We start from the raw sequence: 19044 nt of genomic DNA, 5'->3' as shown, positions 1-19044 counted from the left end.
GCCCTCTTGCAACACTACCGTCTTGCTTGGGTTTCTCTTACCTCAGATGTAGAGTATCTCTTCACGGCTGCTCCTTACCTTGGAGGAGGTATATCTTCTCACGGCAGCCCCTCCTGAACCTGAACGTGGAGTAGCTCCTCTCAGCCCTCCTGCGGCTGGGCAGCAGCTGCTACTTGGAGGTGGGGTAGCTCCTCTCCGGCGGGGCCCCTGACCTCCGGGGTGGGGTAGTTCCTCTTGGCTGCTGCCCCTGACCTCGGGCGTGGGGAAGCTCCTCTGTGCCACAGCCCCTGACCTGGGGCGTGGGGAAGCTCCTCTCAGCCGCCACTCCTGCGCTGTCGCAGCCTGGCGCTCTCTGTCGCTACCCCTGACCTTGGGCGAGGGGTAGCTCCTCACGGCCATGCTTCTGTGCCATCCATCGCAGCCAGCGTGCTTCTGTGCGGTCCTGCGTAGTCCATCCCAGTCGGTGCGCTTCTTCGTGGTCCGTCACAGTTGCTGTGCAATTCCAGGGTGCATTCCAGGGGGATGACCTGGAGGACATGGAGGAAAAGGAGAAGTTGCCGGGGGTAGGTACTGGTGCGAGGATACTTAAACTCAGTCTTGAAAAACAGTCAAGATGAGAGTAGCACAAAAATAGATGAGTGGGGCACCACATTCAAGGGAAAGGAAATAGGCATGAAATGATAGCTCTGTTGTGGGATTTTCTAAGTAGACTGATATATTGGAGTATTAAGCATGAGCATTGAGTTTTAGAGTCAGCAAGGTCAAGGACATGGTAGACCTAATAAGGACATTGAACCTCACCTTGAGACCAGTAGGAAGCCATTGAAGGTTTAAACAGAGAGGCGACATGATCAGAACTACATTTTTGAAAGATCATGCTGCAGGCAGCTGGAGAGAGGATTGGACGGGTGCCGGAATAGCCATGGATCTGTTTACTGTTGTGAAATTTCCCAGGGGAATTTTGAATCCTTTGTCCCTTGGGGGGCTTTCCAATAGCGTCTTTTCATCCCAGAGCATTACTTGGTAAGTGCTCACAGAATAATCTTGGGGAAAGTTGATGCGTATCGGGAAAACGTAGTCCTATCTTGATGGACCAGTGTTGGATCTAGGGTGTGAGTCCACTGTGAGCCAGAGTCTCCCCATAAGTGGTGACTCTGTGTGTGTGTGTGTGTGTGTGTGTGTGTGTGTGTGTGTGTAGAGAGAGAGGGAGGTGGGGGAGGATGCATCCATGTCTCTCTGTTTTTCTTCCTGGCCGGCCGCAGCAGGGCCAGGGTGATTGAGGACCTGGAACACGTCCACCTCCTCACCCACGCTGAAGGCATTGCCGTTGATGGCATGTGGCCCATATGCAGATCGCGCTCGCCGCGGTGCTGACCTCAGCCGGTTTGCAGCACCTCAGCGTATTTCTGGGTTGCAAATGAGAGTTTCTTAGTGCCAGACTCACTTGGGCTGTCACATCAGGTGATGAATTCTCTGCATCAAATGAGTGCTGCTAAGGTAAGCTCAGAGGAAGAGCGGGAAAAAGAGGAGGATGGGACCAGTGCTTCTCAGCTCAGCAGCCGCTGCTCTGGGCTACCAGCAGTACTGGCTCCACAACAATGGGGGAGAAGCAGGTGGCCTCTGAGTTCTGACTCAGGGATGGCATCGGAGGAAAGGAAAGTCAGGGCCTCAACAGCAGTTCTGTGCTCTTGTGAATGTGTGGGTTCTGCCACCCACCATTGCTCCCTCCCCTTCTCCGTCACTAGCTTCCTCTGTCTCCTTTGACAGGAGTGCTTTGCCTAATGGATATATTAGATGGCGCGCTGGCAAAACTTGGTGTCTTATCAAATTAGGTGCCAGATTCATTAGGATAGGGTAGTCAATTTTGTTCCTAAAATGATTTGTTCCCAAATACCTTGAATTTGTGTTTTGAAAGTCCAGATTTTCTTAACTAGAAAATTTGCTGAAAGTTTGTCCTAATTTGATATTCCATTAGCCTCCTCTCCCATGATGTTCCAGGTTGAGCCTGCTGCTGACTTAGGCTTTCCCAGGTGGAATTAAATGTTACATAAAGTCTTGCTGCCCAGGTCACAGGCTACAGAATTAACCTGAAGAACTGGGAGTAAATGTGAACTCTCTCCCATTAGAGGTTTTGGGATAAAAAGGGCATATTTGTCTTTGCGGATTCCTGTCCCTGTCACACAAGAGGGTGGTTTCTGACATCAGCATTTTACAAAGTGAGTGTATCCATTTAAAGGCTAGTTTGCATCAGAGAGTGAAGGAGGAATTTAGGTGCAGAAGAAAAATTAAAGCTAAAGTCTTATTTTCCCACCCCCATCCACCCATGTTCGTTAATGAGACCATCTTCCAATTTCACTGTGCCCAGAGATAAATAAACTCACAAAGGCGGGTTTCCTACTTAATATTCACCCGCAGTGGAGGAAGAGGGAAGGAATTGCTCCCCGGGGTTAACTTGGCAGTAAGCGAGGTCAGCTGTTTCCCAAGACGGTGCAGCCTCTGAACGTCTTACATTAAAGCCGGAATGATACAGCTGAGGCAGCCAAAGTGATTTATGGAAAACCCAGTTAGGGTAGGTTTGCTCGCAGTTTCTGATCTCGTGGAGGTTTTAACAGCAGTAGCAGATGATATACCATGGTAGAAAGCACCTTCAGAGACAAGCATCCTTCAGCATTTCCCTGTGGGAGACTCGTTCGTTTTAAAAAGTACTTTCATTCATCTAACTTGAAACTCATAGGCTACAGTGTCCTGAATTTGGCAAGAAGTTGAGGATCATGGCTGATATCCTGGGGTAGGGTGATCTGGGACTCCAAGTCCCCTATTCCATTAAATCCCTGAGTCCGGGGCACTCTGGAGCTGTTGATCGCCCCATCTGAGGTGTGTGTGTGTACATATGTGTCTATATCTGTGTGTCTGTGAATGGAGGGAGAGTGAAAAAATATTTAAAGAGACTCATTTTGTTTCTTTATTTTTAATACGGTTTTTTAAGATCGTATATATTTTTCTTTACCAGACCAACTCTCATAATTAAAATGCTAGCTTTGATATCAGCCTGAACTACTTCCTGTCTCCACCACCATCTGTGAGTTTTCTGTCTCCTCTGGTATCCTGCCCACTGGTCTGAGAAAACAGAACTTTTGAAGAAAAGAGATCAAATGTCTGCTCTTTGAGTTATTTCAGCTCAGAGATGACTCAAAAAGGAGTCTCCTAGAACCTCCTGGTCCATACACTGTGCTGTGCTAGTTCCCTCCTAATGAAACTCCGCAGAGTTCATTTTCTTTACTTATGGCTTCATTTGGGACACCACTTACTGTTATTTCAAGGAATTATAGTATGACTCAATAATAGTCGTGGTGGTGATTTGTGAGCAGTGTGATGACATGACTTTGTGCCACATGCTAGATCATGGATATTAGCTGATGTAGAGAGCTCCCTCCCCAGCTTGTCTCCTAGCAGGTGGAGTCTAAAATACATGATTATCTTCTTTTACAAGCACCTAACTCTCTGCCTTCTGATGATGTACTTATGGAGTCCCTGGCATGTTTCCTAAAATTCCATGCTACTCAAACACAGATAGACACACACACACACACACACACACACACTTCCATCTATTTAACTAGTTAATTAATTTATCTGTCTATCTGGTAAATATACTATAAAATTGTTAGGACACATGTCAAAATGCCGAGAGTAATTTTCTCTGGATTATGGCCATGGTACACTTTGGTTTTTTTTTTTACAATTCTCCTATTTTCAAATATTATATTGCATGTACAATTATTGTGTTTGCAAACATTATATAAGCATATTTTACTTTTATCATTCAAAAGGATAAATGATGCTAAAAGATTTTCTTCAGGGAAAAATAAACATAAACATTCGGCCAAAAATGGTACCAAAAGGAAACGTGTATTCTTGGTTGAGAGGGGATGCGAAGATATTGTTGCTGCTGTGACCAACCTGATGAGGAAATCAAACTAACTCGGTCCTTGATTCTGATCATACTGATCAGATTCTGAGTCTTGGGCCCCAAAAGATAGCAAAGCCTCCTGTTCTAAGAGAAAGAATCCTCATTGTTCTCTTTCTGATCTCTCTTTCACAAACAGCAGGGGAAATGTCCTCCAACAGAGAGGGGCAGTGGGAGGAGCTGCCTGACTTGGTGGCTTGGAGATGGAGATTTGAACTTGAGAGCAGTTGTTCATTGATCCAAGACTGAGGGAATGTGTTCTTGGCATCGCCCAGGACCTTCTGCCCCCTTGGTGGCCAGATCTGCTCTTATAGTGAGGTGTGGGGGAAAAATTGTACCCTCGTGCTGAAGTAACTGGTGGGAACTGCTTTGATTTAAAAGCCTTGGCTTTCCTTGGAAAATTGGAGCATGATTTGGGTGAATAATAGAAGGAGTCAAATAGATGGAAAGGGCAGAGAAAAAGGAGTCTGATTCAAAGGTTAGGAAGCCTGTGTCCTATCTCAGTTGTAATCCGGAAGCTTGATTTCCACTTACACCTGTGCTTTTTTATGAATGAAATGTGAATGGATGTTTGCCGGCATCTAGTAAGTGCCAGCCATGCTCCTAAGTACTGTGGATCGTGCTAGAGTAGAAACCACGGTCTGTCCTAAATGGCAATAATAACACCTGCCCCAGGTGCCCCTGAGGGAATAAAAGGAGAAGAAGGTACAATAAAAATAATTTACCAGGACTGCCTAAAACCTGGTCTGTTCAGTATTAACATTTCCAGTGTTGAGGGTCTGTTAACTCCAAAGAAACACAGTGATTGGGGAAAAGAGGCCTTTTAGCACACTTGTAGTTCAATGCTTTAAAATAATAAACAGTCATGAATCAACCACTAAAGCAAATCATTCTTCAGCTATTTAATGGTGGGATATTTTTTTAAAGGAGTGGTCATTAAAACAAATCCTTTTAGAACACTATTATTGTTTTACTGCATCTGGATTTAGAGTCTCAGAAGGATGATCTAGAAGTGTAGATCAAAGTTGTAGCTTCCTGTCTCACCACCTTTTAGATATAGTCACACAGACCAGTCCTCATGGTGTTGGCACCGTTGTTTTACCTGTTGGATTCGTCTCATCACCCTCTGTACTTTTCAAGGCTTCCCTCAGAGAGCTCATCCTCCATGAAGCCTTTGCTGATGATCCATCAAGAGGAAACGTTGCACTCATTTGAGTCTTCATAACAGCTGGGGGTACCATGTATTAGGTTCTGCTTGAAACCCTAGTTCATTCATCTGTTTGTCTCATACCCATCCTTGAGGGCATAAACTGTATCTCAATGCATCATTATATACCCTTGAGCATCTAGGACAAAACCTTGCATAGAACAGGTGCCTGGGGCTCCCATCATACATACCACATCCAAAGCTGGAAAGAACCTGAAAAAGCATTTAAGCTACCCTTTCAATTTTTCTAAAGGGGTACCCGAGGCCAAACAGGGGAGAGTGCTTTGCCAGAGCCAGTAGCTAATCATTGCCAGGCAGAACTAGAACCCGGTCCCTTGGCCAGCAGGGTGGCCGCCATCGTCCTGGGGCACACAGAATTTCCCTCTGACGGCTTGGACTGAATCACAAAGCCTGTGAGAAGTGGAGGGCCAGTACTGTGTCCAGAGGCTCGCTGGGAGGACCCAGACTCATCTGAGGGTGGGGTTGGGGGCGGATGTTATTGACCACAGTCACAGCCACCCACTGGCCGTGTCCCCACGTGCCAGGCCCTGTACTCGGCCCTTCGCCTCAGTTGTCTTATTGTCATTGTCTGCGCAGAACAGCCACCCAATCTCAGAGGACTGACTTCTCTCCCTTTTTCCCTTCTAGGCTAATGGAGGTTGGCAGGATGCTACTACCCCTTCATCAGTGACCTCCCCTACAGAAGGCCCTGGCAGTGTTCACTCTGATACCTCCAACTGATCTCCCAGCAGTCGCATCCCGGCTGACCCTGCGCTCCAGTCGAGGCAGGGCCAGGAGGGAGGGTTTCTCAACGCTGAAGCGGTCAGACTGGAGGTCGAAGCAATCAGCAAACACAATAAGAGTCTCCTTCTCTTCTCCTCTTTGGGATGCTATTTCAGCCAATCTGGACACTTCTTTATACTCTCTTCCCCCCTTTTTTTTTTTTCTGGGTAGAAGCCACCCTTCCCTGCCTCCAGCTGTCAGCCTGGTGGCGGTCATCTTCCCCACCCCTTTCCCTCTGTCCTAGACTCCCTGGATCCTTGCCCTCTCTTACATCCCTGAAGGATATTTTCAACAATTATAGGAATTTAAAGAGGAAAACACAAAGAACATAATAAAAACATTTGTATATTTTCATGCTGGTGGTTTGAGGAGCCAGACATCCCCCCCTTGATCCCTCGCTCCCTCTGCTAACGGGCAGTCCTTCTCTGCTTCTCTCGTTTACTCTCACTACCTCTTGGCAGGAATATGCCACATTTCCCTGCTCATTCCAGGCCGCCCTGCCTCCTCTTGCTCTTCCTTCCCTGAGGACAATACTGCTTAGGACACAATTCCTCCTCTTCCTTCTCCCCCAGGTATGCACTGGGCGCTGTCATTGCTGGGCTTCTGAAAGTGCCAGTGTCTGGTTTTACCCCCGCCAGGGTGATTCCCAGGCAGGAAGTCAGGCAGCAAAACAGGGCTTGAGGAACAAGAAGGGCAGGATTCTTAGAGGCTTTTACATCTTTCCAATGACAGCTCTTGGTCTCAAGAGACACAGTCTTTGGAGACCGTGCTGTAAGCAATGTTCAGAACCTATTGCCAAATCAGGTCTGAGTTAGGCATGGTGGTGAATGCATCCCTAAGGAGTGGAAGGCTCTTATCCTGCAACCCTTCACCTTATCCCACCTCTCCCCCGCTCCTCATACACAGGTATACAAACATGTAGACACGTGCACAGACACACATTCACTTGCCCCAAATCAGTCACACGCCACATATGAATACCTACATTAGTAACCATAGCATCATACCTTGTGAGCGCAAGAGAGCAAAACAACCACTCTGAGTGAAGGTCACGACATAGAGAAGCAGTCTGTGCCTGGGGCTTCCAGGCCCCCAGCACGCACACGGCAGGATCACACACACAGGACTTGGACGTGATGAAGGTCAGGTTTCCTGAGCTGTTGGTGTTCCCACCACCTCTGGGGCTCTTGGGGAGCCACACACAGTACTTAAGTGCCTACAATGGATTTGGTTCTGGTTCGTTTTTGTGTTTCTGTTAGGAACAGTGCATGAATTATCCAAAGTGTCATGTGGCACCACATTCTTGTCCTGGAGGAGAAAGTTGTTTAAGAACATGGCTGAGACAAACTTACTCGGAAGACCTGAGAGTGATGGGGAACAGGGAGGTCATGCTTTCAGTTAAATCATTTGTGATTTTTATTCCCTGGGAATATCTAAGAGTAAAGAGTATGCACTATAATGCTCTTTTCTAATGTTACTGGAACTCACAGTCTTCATAGCCAACTGTGCCAGAAGAAAAGATGACAGCTCTGTCACTTGATTAAATGGGAAGTGTTCAGATCTCTTGGTGCCTCATTTTCTTCATCTGTAAAGTGGGGGTTATGCCTGGCTCACCAAGAGACTGAAAAAATTTATTTCATTCATACCCAGTGCGTAATTGTGACGTCAGAGGAAGTAGCTTCCCTAAGATAAACTGGCCCATGCCGTGTCGGGACAATACCTGGTTATCCTGTTCTAAGTTTTGATTAGCAGTAATGCCTGAGGTCATCACGGTGAGGACAAAGAGAAAAGTCAGTGTTGTTGTTTCTGCTTGTTTGTTTTGGTCCGGCTAGTTTCTTAGAATAGAGAGAAGTTTCTAAGTTGGACAAATGTGATCGGGGCCTCTTAGCTTGTACTAGAATCCAGCATGTGGCCTCATAAGCACTTAATCCCCTGGCACATCTGCCTCTGGGAGAGGTATAAAGCCCTGAGGGGTGAGGATGACCGGCTAACAAGGTCATGGATATTCTGCACGGCACGACAGTGATGATTAGAAAATGCTCCTGTGTGTGGGTGTTGGGAGGTAGGGGAAAGCAACCAGAAGGTATGTGTATTTGAAGGAAATGCAAAAAGTAAATATTTGGCAAGATGGCATCATACCTGGATGGCTAAGAGGAGTAGGAAGACTGTGTCTACAAACCTGTGCCATAATCAGAACAGAGCTTGATAAAGAGGCTTCCCGGAAGGCACCATCTTGTGACCATCCTACAGTGATTAGAAGCAGGGAAGAACTTGGTCTGAGTGGCAGGGATCTGTTGAAACTACCCACACAGGGATATGGTAGGATTGTATCCCGTTGACCTGGGGCAGAGTAGCAAAGAGACACAGAGGGTTCCCTTGGAAACAGGAAGAATGACTCCAGATTTGGCTTGAAGGACCACCGTTGTAAGCTGATGACAGAGACCAGAGCGGTGCTACCTTTGCACAGGCGGTTCCTCTCCCGGCGGTGGTGTGCGCTGCTGCTCACCTCTCACTGCATCCTCCCACCCAGCACGCCACACGGTGCTCCTCCTTCCCCTCTTCTCCCCATCACCTCGAACTTGGCGGCCACCAGCTCTCTGTACTAAGCGTCGCAGGAGAGCAGGGACAGCGGAAGGGTGGGTCTGGAAAGAGCATGCCTCTGGGAATACAGTCCCCTGGGGATTCTCATTAGGTCGGTCGTACAGATACCAAAACGTGCCCCAAAATTCCTTCATTTTCTGATGGAAGTGGGAGTACTCCATTTTCCCCGCAGCCAACTTCCCCTGAGAAGTAAAACTATCCCTGAGGTTTGCCCACCTTGCGACTTCATCACATCCTCCTTTTCATACCTAACTCCTCCCCCTGGTGTGGAATTGACTCCTGTGCAGTAGTTTTGCCAACTTCTTTACTTTTTTTTTTTTTTTTTGCTGTGGTAGTGTTTTTTTATTTTCCAGCTGCCTTTTCTCACGTATATTTCCCTGCCCCCCTTTCCTTCTGAGTTTTATTTTTCTGCCCAGAAAAACCTGACTTCGATACCAAAAAAAGATGAAACTACAGAAACTCAAATTTAAAAAAAAAAAAACTTAAAAAAAAACAAAAAAATACTCGACGATTCTTTCAGCTTTATTAACATTTTCCATTGTTTCTTGCGACTTGTGTCTCGTTCTTTGTAGTATTGATGATGAACATTTGATAATGAATGTTCTTGTATATTCAGATAAAGAAAAAAAAAAAAAACCAAAAAAGCGGTCTGAATTTAATAGTGTTTATAATAAAAATTTTAAAAACGACCCTCTTAGCACGCAAAACAGGATGGGGAATTTCCCCTCTTCTTTCTGTGACAATGCAAATCATTCCTGCATTAGTTTTTAACACCCAACTACCTACATTCACCATTTCCCCCATTTTTCTTTTATTTTCTTGCATTTGTGAATTAGTTCAAGAATGCTAGAAAAGTGTCGAGTTGTGCACATCCATTTCCTGTTTCACAATGTTTAAAAGTGACAGTAATTCATTTTGTAAACTAAAAAAAAAAGTTTGGAATAGTGAGCATAATAGGTACAGCCTAACATGTTATTATGTTTATTAACTTTGAGACCCAGAAATAAATTCTTTACTTTTCTTTATCCTGCTCTTTAAAATATAAAAAAAAAAAAAAACCATTGTGTTATTTTTGGTTTGTTTATGGGAGGGTGCTTTTTTAATTGTCAGGCTTATGATCTTGGTGTTTTTATTTCTTCAATATGTATCCGAGGTGATGTGAAAAGATGACATTTGTAGCATAGGCTGTTTCCATGTACTTCTGTCTGCTTCGGAATTCAGCTGACTTCAAGGACAAGCCCCACAATGACGTCACATGACTCGCCTGTGTTTCTGGGGTGTGTGCCATTCCAAAGTCTCTGGAAAAAAAACAAATGCAGGGACTTGAAGTTCCTTTTTTCGATCTTTAACACGTCAAAGAATTGGTACAGGGTAGCTTTTTATATTGTAGGGAGAAGTTTTTGCCTTGGTTGATTGTGAATGTCACATTAAAATGCTTTCTTTTCTTTCCTCCTAATTGATAACAACCTTCCAGGAAGCCTTCCCAACTAGAGAGGGTTTTTTTCTTCCAGAGGAATTTCACAGGAGATTCTGGTGGGATGTGTGCCACTGGCTGAGTGTACTAGACCCAGGAAGCCGTCCCGAGGGCCATTCAGCCTGGAGATGTTTTCAGCCGGACTCAGCACTGTGCCCCGGTGCTGAGCGGTTATGCTGGTCTCATGGGCAGTGCGCCTCGTGCTAACCTCTGACTCAGGCAGCTGCTTAAAGCAGATTGTCAGACTGGCTTGATTCGGAATGTTTTTGTTAAGTTAGGGGAGAAAAGAAAGCAATGTTACCTGGAGAGAGTTAATTTAAATGGCTTTCATTCCACAAATGATCAAGCATTCAGAAAGCAGCCAGAACCTAAGCAAGAAAAGTGAGCCACACGTTAGGAAGCGTCTCTACCCTAATGCATGCACCCTTGTTTTTAAGTCATAACATAACAATGACGACGAGCTTTTCACATCACCTTTATGGTTTCAATCCCTAGCTCAAAGCTTTCTGGACTCTTTTATTTTTTGGTAAACATTTTTTTCTTTTGTTAAAATTAATAAAACATTCAATGTTTCCCCCCTTTTCTCTCTTATTCCTTTCTTTCCTTTGGCGTTTTCAATTATTTTGAAGTGTTTTCCTTTGGTTGCTGGTTTTATTCTCCCACTCCTCCTCCCCTGTTCTTATTATTCAGAGTATAAACCTGCAAAGCTCTGCTCTGTTTTGGTTTTGAAAATTTAAGCTTTTCTGCTTTTGCGAGAGCACAGGCTTCTGTCCCTTTTGATTCCAACTGAAATTTTGTGTTCTCTAATGATACTAACACGGTGTAGGTTTTACAGTCTCCTAATTTGTACTGGTAATGCATATTCCAAATAAATAGTTTCTTTTGTTGCAAAAAAAAAAAGTATACTTGTATTTGGTGTAAATTTATTTTCTTACCTGCTGATAACTTGTCTTTCCCCAAACTAGGATTTAGGTTAATGTGGATTATAATTTAAACTGTGGCCCTCGTCATTTTAAAGTCTACATTTGCAGTGGGACAAATTGAGTTACTTACCTCACCCACAAAGGAAGGAAGGGAGGGAGAGAAGAAAAGAAAGAAGGATTTTTACATGCAAATATTAGCTGTGCTGCAGGAAGGCAGAGCACCCAATTTTGTCTATTTGACTGTGACTGGCTCCCATCAGCCAAATACCAGTTAAAATATTAGGGTGATGTTCAATAATAAATTACAAGTTTCTGAGTCACAGCCATTTTCCACTGGCTCTCCTTTCCTTCTCTTTGTCTGCTTTGATCTGGTCTTAAGGAAAACTGTGGTGCCAGAAAGATGCTGCAGAGGAAGGAATGAATCTAAGTTAGAAGAACCACCCAGTTCTAGGCTCTCAGAAGTATGACAGACGCTACTCCACTGGGTGAACACACCTACCATGTGTTATGTCTGCCATTCCATGTGATCATCTTTTGCAGTGGTTTGTCTACACTCACAGTGAGCCCCTGACCTTTGGGGTTGTGGTCTGTTACAGAGTTTAATGTCTCAGAGTGTTCTGGCTGGATCACCACTTCAGCCTTCAACACCTAAGTCTGCTTCCAGGCCCTTGACACCATTTTTGTGCCTAGAGTGTGATGCAGCTTCTTGTCTGCCATTCCTCATATTGTTCCTCTAGGGGCATTGCATATATCATTTTCTCATTCTTATGCCTTAAGCTTCAGGAGGCTCTGCCCAAAGCCCCAGAGAGGCAGGTCTATATTGAAAATACCAATCACTCACCCTTTCGTCCCTATTATGATTCTAATCAATAGAAAATAGATGAAAAGAATGGACCATCATGGGGGGTCAAATCATCATTTTTCTTAACAGATAAACTAAGGGCCCAATGGCCTCAAAAATATAAAGCTGTCTTGCCAAGGTTGATTTGTAGAGCATGTTCAGTAGTCAAAATGGAGACCTCATGTCTCCTCTGCAAATCTAAACCTGGGGGCACATTTATGGAAGTTTGGGTATACAGGGTGGTGTTAGACCACTTCGTCTTTTAGTTGCCTGGAGAATTGGGAACCTCACCCACCCACCTAGTTTATTACTTGAGAGTGGTACTAAACTGTCATAACAGACCAAGATTCAAGTGCCTCAAATTCAGTGCAAGTCTGTTTCTCACTAATAATGGTAATAGCCTCCAACAAGCATTCCTTGTCAGGATGCCTTTTCTTCATGCAGTGATTCAGGGATCCAGTTCCTTCAGCCTGCAGGAATTTGTGGTCCTCCACATCTGACCTGCAGGAGGGAAAGAGTGTGTAGAAGGGTCACCACTTCTTGAAAGCCTTAATTAACGAAGAGCTCCCTTCCATTCGTATTGCTAAATGCAAGAGATGAGGGGTGGGCAGAAGGATGGAAAAGTGGGCCCTGTCTAGGCAGCCACTTCCTGGCAGTAACAGCACACAAAATAACTCCTTGAGTAGTTGGCCATCTCTATCACACCTAGTGCTGAAAGGATTCATGAGAGCAAAAGGCAAGTCCACAGAGCTGTTTCACTGCCCTGGTCAGACTCCCGAGGTGAACATTTTCAGTGACATCCCAGGGTTGGCTTTGTTACTCTTCAGCAGAGAAGATCCACAAGGGGTATAACAGGGGCCAGAACTGAGCCGCCCAATACTACCTCCTCAACAATCTCCAAATCTGGTTGTTGCCTAAACTCCTGACTTCAGTACTCAGCCCACGATCATCATGAAGGGACAGCTGCTGTTCCTCAAGGCAGCCTGCCTGGCCCTTGGGGAAGTCTCGCCCATGTTTACTGCTCTCTAGAAGGGTCAGATCTAGTGGCCAACAGTTACTTTAAATGAAGTCTAAAGCATTAAAATCACAAAATCTGATATGCTTAGCACTCCACACCCTCACCACCCACATAAATTTCTACCTGCTTCTCCTTGTAGACTTCCGTGACCTCCCCCACTTGAATAAGAAAGCAGAACGCCAATTTCCCACCCCTCTTTGTTACCCAAATTATGGCCTCCTTTCTGGAAATATTCAGCGTGAAGGATGGCACAAGAGTTGCGCCTTAGGAAGTCATTGGGTGAGGCAAGGAAGGTGCTTAACCTGCATCTTGGTACCAGAGGCCTGGAGAGAGGAGAGAGGCTGTGCTCCTCCCACACCTTGCAGAGAAGTTCCAACAGTGACCAGATAAAGAGCGGTGGATTTACTGTCTGAGCCAATGGAGCACAGTGAGACACAATCTATGACTTCTAGCCTGAGGTATACTTCCCAGACCACTCTGGGCAGTGTGAGGGTGGGTAGGCAAGAGGACTTGTAAGGGGCCATGTGCTTGGGAGAAACATTAACCTTGTTTATCCTCCTGTGTGTGTGTTAATCTCTCAGTCGTGTCTGACTCTCCATGATCCCACGGACTGTAACTCGCCAGGTTCCTCTGTCCATGTAATTCTCTAGGCCAGAATACTGGAGTGGGTTGCCATTTCCCCCTCCAGGGATGTCCCCAACCCAGGGATTGAACTTGGGTCTCCTGCATTGCAGGCAGATTCTTTACCAGCTGAGCCCCCAGGGAAGCCCATATTCTCATGGGACCCAAACAAAAAACAGCGTATCTCATGCTTCTGGATTCCTCTGGATAAATCATAAGGTCCATTCATTATGTCCAGGTGACACCCCAAGCCCAAATTCCCTCTCTCTCATGAAAACCAACCACATCGTCCAGTGAAACTCACCAATATTGACAATGAGCACCTCTGAACAGCATAAAATGCACCAAGTGTTACAATGCATTTTTGGTGGCTCCGACGGTAAAGAATTTGCCTGTTCTGGATCTGTCCAAGGCTTCCATTGTTCAGACAGGTCCTGCTCACCTTTAGTCCCTTTGAGGAGTCCAACTCCACAAGAGGTATCTTCCCATCACCCACTGAGGTATTGTTTTCCCAATAGGTGTGTTCCTGCCCTTCCCAACCGTCTCCTGGGCTGCAGTTTCAGAACACAGGACATGTCTGCATTCTTATGCACACTAACTACTGTGGTAGAATTCAGTAATAATTTTTGCAGTATTTTACCAGGATCTTCTTGATTTCCCCCTTTTAAATGCGTCCACATTTTCTTGTATCACCCAGTAAACCTACAAAGTCACCCACTGGAACATCTCCAGTTGCTTTCATTACCTACCCCCTACCGCAGCCTCCCGTGGGTCTCCCTTAGAGACTTTGGTGTGAGGAATACATGTAGTTTGCTCACTGAGGTCTTAAAAGCCAGACCACATGAACTTGGATCTCAGCTCTGCTCTGTCAGGCTCTTTCTGACACTAAATGAGCGGCTTGAATTTCATATCAACCAATTCTCAAGCATTCCAGTGGATGTCCTACAGTTCTGTTCAGCTCTGACACTAACTGCTGAGGGTTGGTGTCAACCCCCGCAGGCTTCCGGGTCCAGTTCCGCCAGCCTTCCCTCACTCCAGAGGCCCGCAGCAAGCACCAGGCCACCCGCACTTCTGATCGGCCAGTTATAAACCAGGCCACCCCACAACCCCCTGTCAGCTTTGGTCATCTGCTAGGGCAGCTCACAGAATGCAGGAAGCCGTTGAGCTTATATTGACTGGTCTATTATAACGGGTACAGATGATCATCAAGATGAAGAGGTACATAAGAGAAGGTCTGCAAGGGACCTGAGTGCAGGATCCTCTGACTCCATGGAGTTGGGGTGTCCCACCCTCCCAGTATGTGGGTCCTGTGGCTTAAGAGGTGTTTGTGGTGCTATCAATGCATGGTTTACATCATTGATTAAATTGATAAATTGATTACATCATTGGCCATTGATGATTTTCTCAGTCTCTAGCCCTTCTTCCTACATGGTGATTGGGATTTGGAGCTGAAAGCTTCAATTTTCTGATCAAGGCTTAGTCTTTCTCTGACCAGTTCCCATCCTGGAGATATCAAGGAGCCCACAATCTAAGCACACTCCTATCACTTACGAAATAGGAGGGTTTTAGAAACTCTGTTTCAGGAACCAGGGATAAATACCAATTTAACATTGATTTTAAAAAGCTGAAAACAACTTAGAATAATACCTGATACATATAAGTGCTAGAAGCATGTTTGTTATTAGTATTATTTATACTTCTGATTATCTGGGTGCATCAGTATCCCTGAACTAGTAACAGTCAGGATGTCCTCTTTTTCCCTAGTTCCATTGTAAAGAGCTATTACCTATGGGCATATTTTCTCTTTTCTTTCTTTTTCTTTTTTTTTTTTTTAATATCAGTCTAGCCTGGTTATTAAGATCTTGTCCTTCTTGAGGAAATTCCTGTTATTTCTCTGGCTCAATTAATGTGTCTTCCATCATTTCTCACTCAAGTTTGCACTATTCTATCTTAAGAAAATGTAGGACTTTTTTCAAACAAGTTGATGTTAGAAGTAGATAAGCAGAGTTGGTCTTGGACAGAACTGTGAGGTCATTAAAGTTTGTCTCCCACATGCCAACTTCTCTGATCCTTTTCCAGGGTGAGAGAATGTGATGTGCTCTTACGTTTTACTTGAATGGCTTCAGCATGCAACCTCTTTCCTCAAAGGATTCTCTGCCCTCCAAATGCTTTGGGATTTTTTTTTTGCAAGTCCTCCAGGCCGAACTTACCTACCTGGAAGGCTGAAGGGTTTCTACTTTCTTACAAGTAGCAGTAGTTGAATGAGAATCAAGACTTTTACAGCAGGATGACTGTAATTAACAAGGCTGTATATCTGAAAGTTGCTAAGCGAGTAGATCCTGAAAGTTCTCTTCATGAGAAGTGAACCCTTCCCCCCCCCCCCCTTAGGTCTATGAGATGATGGATGTTAACTAAAATTATTATGGAAATCATTTCACAATATACTCGTGTCAAGTCATCATGTGGTATACCTTCAACTTATCTCAACAAAACTGAAAAAAAGAATTTTTATTTATGGTCAAAGAGATGCCGAGTTGCTCTCTAAATGCAGGGCTCTGGGAAACTGTCCTAGAGAATACAGCAGACCTCCCTACTCTTACCTCAAATTGAAAATAAAGCCTTTTTCTGTAGGTCTGGTCTGAATCACCCACCAAGCATGTCTAAGAAGACAAACCAGAGTGTAGATCCTTGGAGAGCTCTGACTTCCTCATGTCCACATGGCCTGGAAGTTCAAACAGGGCCCTCTGCCCCTATAGCCAGATAACAAAAGACTGTGACCTCATCCATCACATTAACCACTTGTCTTCTGCACCCAAGTTTATACCAGTTAGTTCACTGCAACTTGACCTTCAACGACATAGTGAAAGTGGAAGATTTAGTCACTGAGTCGTGTCTGTCTCTTTTGCAGCCCCATGGACTATAGCCCACCAGGCTCCTCTGTCCATGGAATTCTCCAGGCAAGAATTCTGGAGTGGGTAGTCACTCCCTTCTCTAAGGGATCTTCCCAATACAGAGAGCAAACCCACAATGACATAAACCCAGCTCTTTTATTTCTGGGTCTTCAGTCTTACCTCTCTGCACATTACTGCTTTTTCAGTACAATTCCCTCCTTGGGATTTTCCCTGTGTGGTCCATACCTCCTTTGTGGCAACAGCAAATCTCTGCTGAGGACTCTGCAAGCGCCCTGGGCTCCTCTCCTGAGGCATCCCAGACAGTTGCCAGACAGGCCACAGGCTGTGTGACCACTCTTACATTTCTTCAGTAAGCAAGCATGCACTTGACCACCTCCTGTGTGCTGACAGTGGCTTTGTACTTCAGAAGGATCTTAATGTCTAGTGGGACTACCACTGGAAAGATTTTTTCAATAAGACAAAGTGTTAAACAAAAAACGACACAAATCTCTAAGCCCTTGTTCATGAATAGCAGCTGTACTCATCAATTAACAAGCTTGGGCAAGATTTTAAAACTTTGATGTCCATGAACAAAGCTCACATCCAGGAGGAAATGGGATTAGACTGGGCTGATGGAGCCAATGTGGTTTAGAATGAAAGCATTCTCGCTACTGGATGATTTGAAGCGACTAAACCCATCAAGGGATAGAACGATAGGAAGCCCAAGAAGCTGCCGAGAAAGTGTATGACCGACCCCATTATTTTAAATCATCTAACTTCAAGGAGAGGTGGAAGGATGCTAGGCAGGCATCTCTAACCCCCAGAAGCAATGATAATGTTGAGTTAAAGCCTTCCCAAGCTTAGAATATTGTTACTCTCCCTTCCCCTAGTCATACAGAGATTAAGCTCCATCCAGTTCAACCAATACCTTTTGGCATCTGTGTGCTAGGAATATGTCAGTGAAGCAGATCACTCGGATCAGTTAGTAATTGCTTTCTTGAAACATCTGTATATAAATTTAGGTTGCACTATAGAGATAAAGAAACAATATTAAAATGATAGAAAATATAATTCTGAGAGTCTTTCATTAATCTACCCTCCTTCTTCCTGTAAGCTCAAATAAGAACAGCTGGCTATAGCCAATGATCTTCTTGTAGCACCCCTCCCCAAATTCCAAGCTTCTTCCTTTCTTTTAAACTTTTTGCAAATTTCGCTCATGATGTGATTATATCAACCACCTAAAATGATGGCCCTACCATATTCACAGGCCCACGTGTTCTTTTTCTTTTTCTTTTTTTTTTTTTTTAATGTGGATCATTGAGTTTTTTGGTCATGAGACACATGGGATCTTAGCTCCTTGACCAGGGATCAAACCCATACCCCTTTCATTGGAAGAAGGTAAAGTCTTAAACACAAGACCACTAGGAAAGTCCCCACATACTTGTTCTTTAAGCAGAGGTCCAGTTCCTCTAGGAAACCTTTCTCCTTCCTGGAGTTATCTGTTCCTCCAAAAATCCTCCAGTGTGTGTGTCTTTGGCCCTGCCTTGAAATGTTATTAAATATCTTATTTCCCACATACATTATTAGAGCTCAAGGGGCCAGGTGTCCCCCACACAGAGAAGAAAGCACCGTCCTATACATCTAACAGGTGCTCAGACAAAGGGAGAGAGGAAGGGAGGGAGAAAGAGCTGAGGGAAGGAGGGGGGAAAGAAGGAGGAGAATAAGAAAGGATAGAGGAAAACTGAGGGTAGAGAGAAGGGGTAGGAAGAGATAAAGAGGAGGGTGCAGAAAGAAAATGGGCAGAAAGGAGAGGGGAATGAGACACAGAAAGGAAAAGAGAGATTGAAGAAGAAATAGTAAAGGACAGCAGGAGTGGAGGGGAGAAAAAGAGAGGAAGCGAGCAAGGCCAAGTAAGACACTGGAGGGAAGTCACACTCCCCCCACACACACCCCCCCCCACCTCAAAGTAAAATCCCAGGCACTTGGGTAGTAAGAGGTCAGAAAAGAGGGTGTGGAGAATTCCCTGGCCCTCCAGGGGTTAGGACTCCACCCTTTCATTGCAGGGAACATAGGTTCAATCCCTGGTCAGGGAACTAAGATCCTGCAAACTGCTGGCCTGGCCAAAAAAAGGGAGGGAGTGGTGAAGAAGATAAGGTCTTGAAGCACGCAGCAAGGATAAAGACAAATACCCATGGCATGACCTCAAAGATTTGGTTAAGAGCAGCTCTGCCAACTTCACTCTAAACACGAAGCCTGTGATTCATTTAAAGCTGTCTAATTATTTTGGATGTTTTCAAATATCTTATGATTATACAGTGGTGGTGACAATAGATTCAAGGGATTAGATCTGGTAGACAGACTGCCTAAATAACTATGGATAGAGGTTTGTAACACTGTAAAGGAGGTGGTGGCCAAACCATCCCCAAGAAAAAGATGCAACAAGGCAAAGTGATTGTCTGAGGAGGCCTTACAAATAGCCGAGAAAAGAAGAGAAGTGAAAGGCAAAGGAGAAAGGGAAAGACAGACCCAACTGAATGCAGAGTTCCAGAGAATAGCAAAGAGAGATAAGAAAGCCTTCTTAAGTGAACAATGCAAAGAAATAGAAAAAATAGAATAGGAAAGAACAAAGCTAGTGGAGGTTATAAAATTGCAGCTAAGTTATTTAAAATCCTAAAAGATGCTGCTGCACTCAATATGTCAGCAAATTTGAAAATCTTA

The 19044-nt window shown here is 44.8% G+C and overlaps 1 protein-coding gene across 2 annotated transcripts in view; it reads left to right on the top strand.

Annotated features, from left to right (window-relative positions):
• PBX1 (PBX homeobox 1) overlaps nt 1-10924 on the top strand; it is a 294951-nt gene extending 284027 nt beyond the window's left edge. For both annotated transcript variants that reach the window (XM_065946526.1, XM_065946530.1), the window contains one exon: nt 5823-10924. In XM_065946526.1, the coding sequence (XP_065802598.1) occupies nt 5823-5915 (93 nt within the window). In that variant the 3' untranslated portion in view covers nt 5916-10924. The remainder of the gene's footprint in view (nt 1-5822) is intronic.
• Nucleotides 10925-19044: the final 8120 nt, after the last annotated feature.

This window comes from Muntiacus reevesi, chromosome 1 (assembly GCF_963930625.1).
Source record: "Muntiacus reevesi chromosome 1, mMunRee1.1, whole genome shotgun sequence".
NCBI classification, from domain to species: Eukaryota; Metazoa; Chordata; class Mammalia; order Artiodactyla; family Cervidae; genus Muntiacus; species Muntiacus reevesi.
The sequence above is the reverse complement of the archived record's forward strand: the minus strand, read 5'-3'. Positions and strand labels throughout refer to the sequence as shown.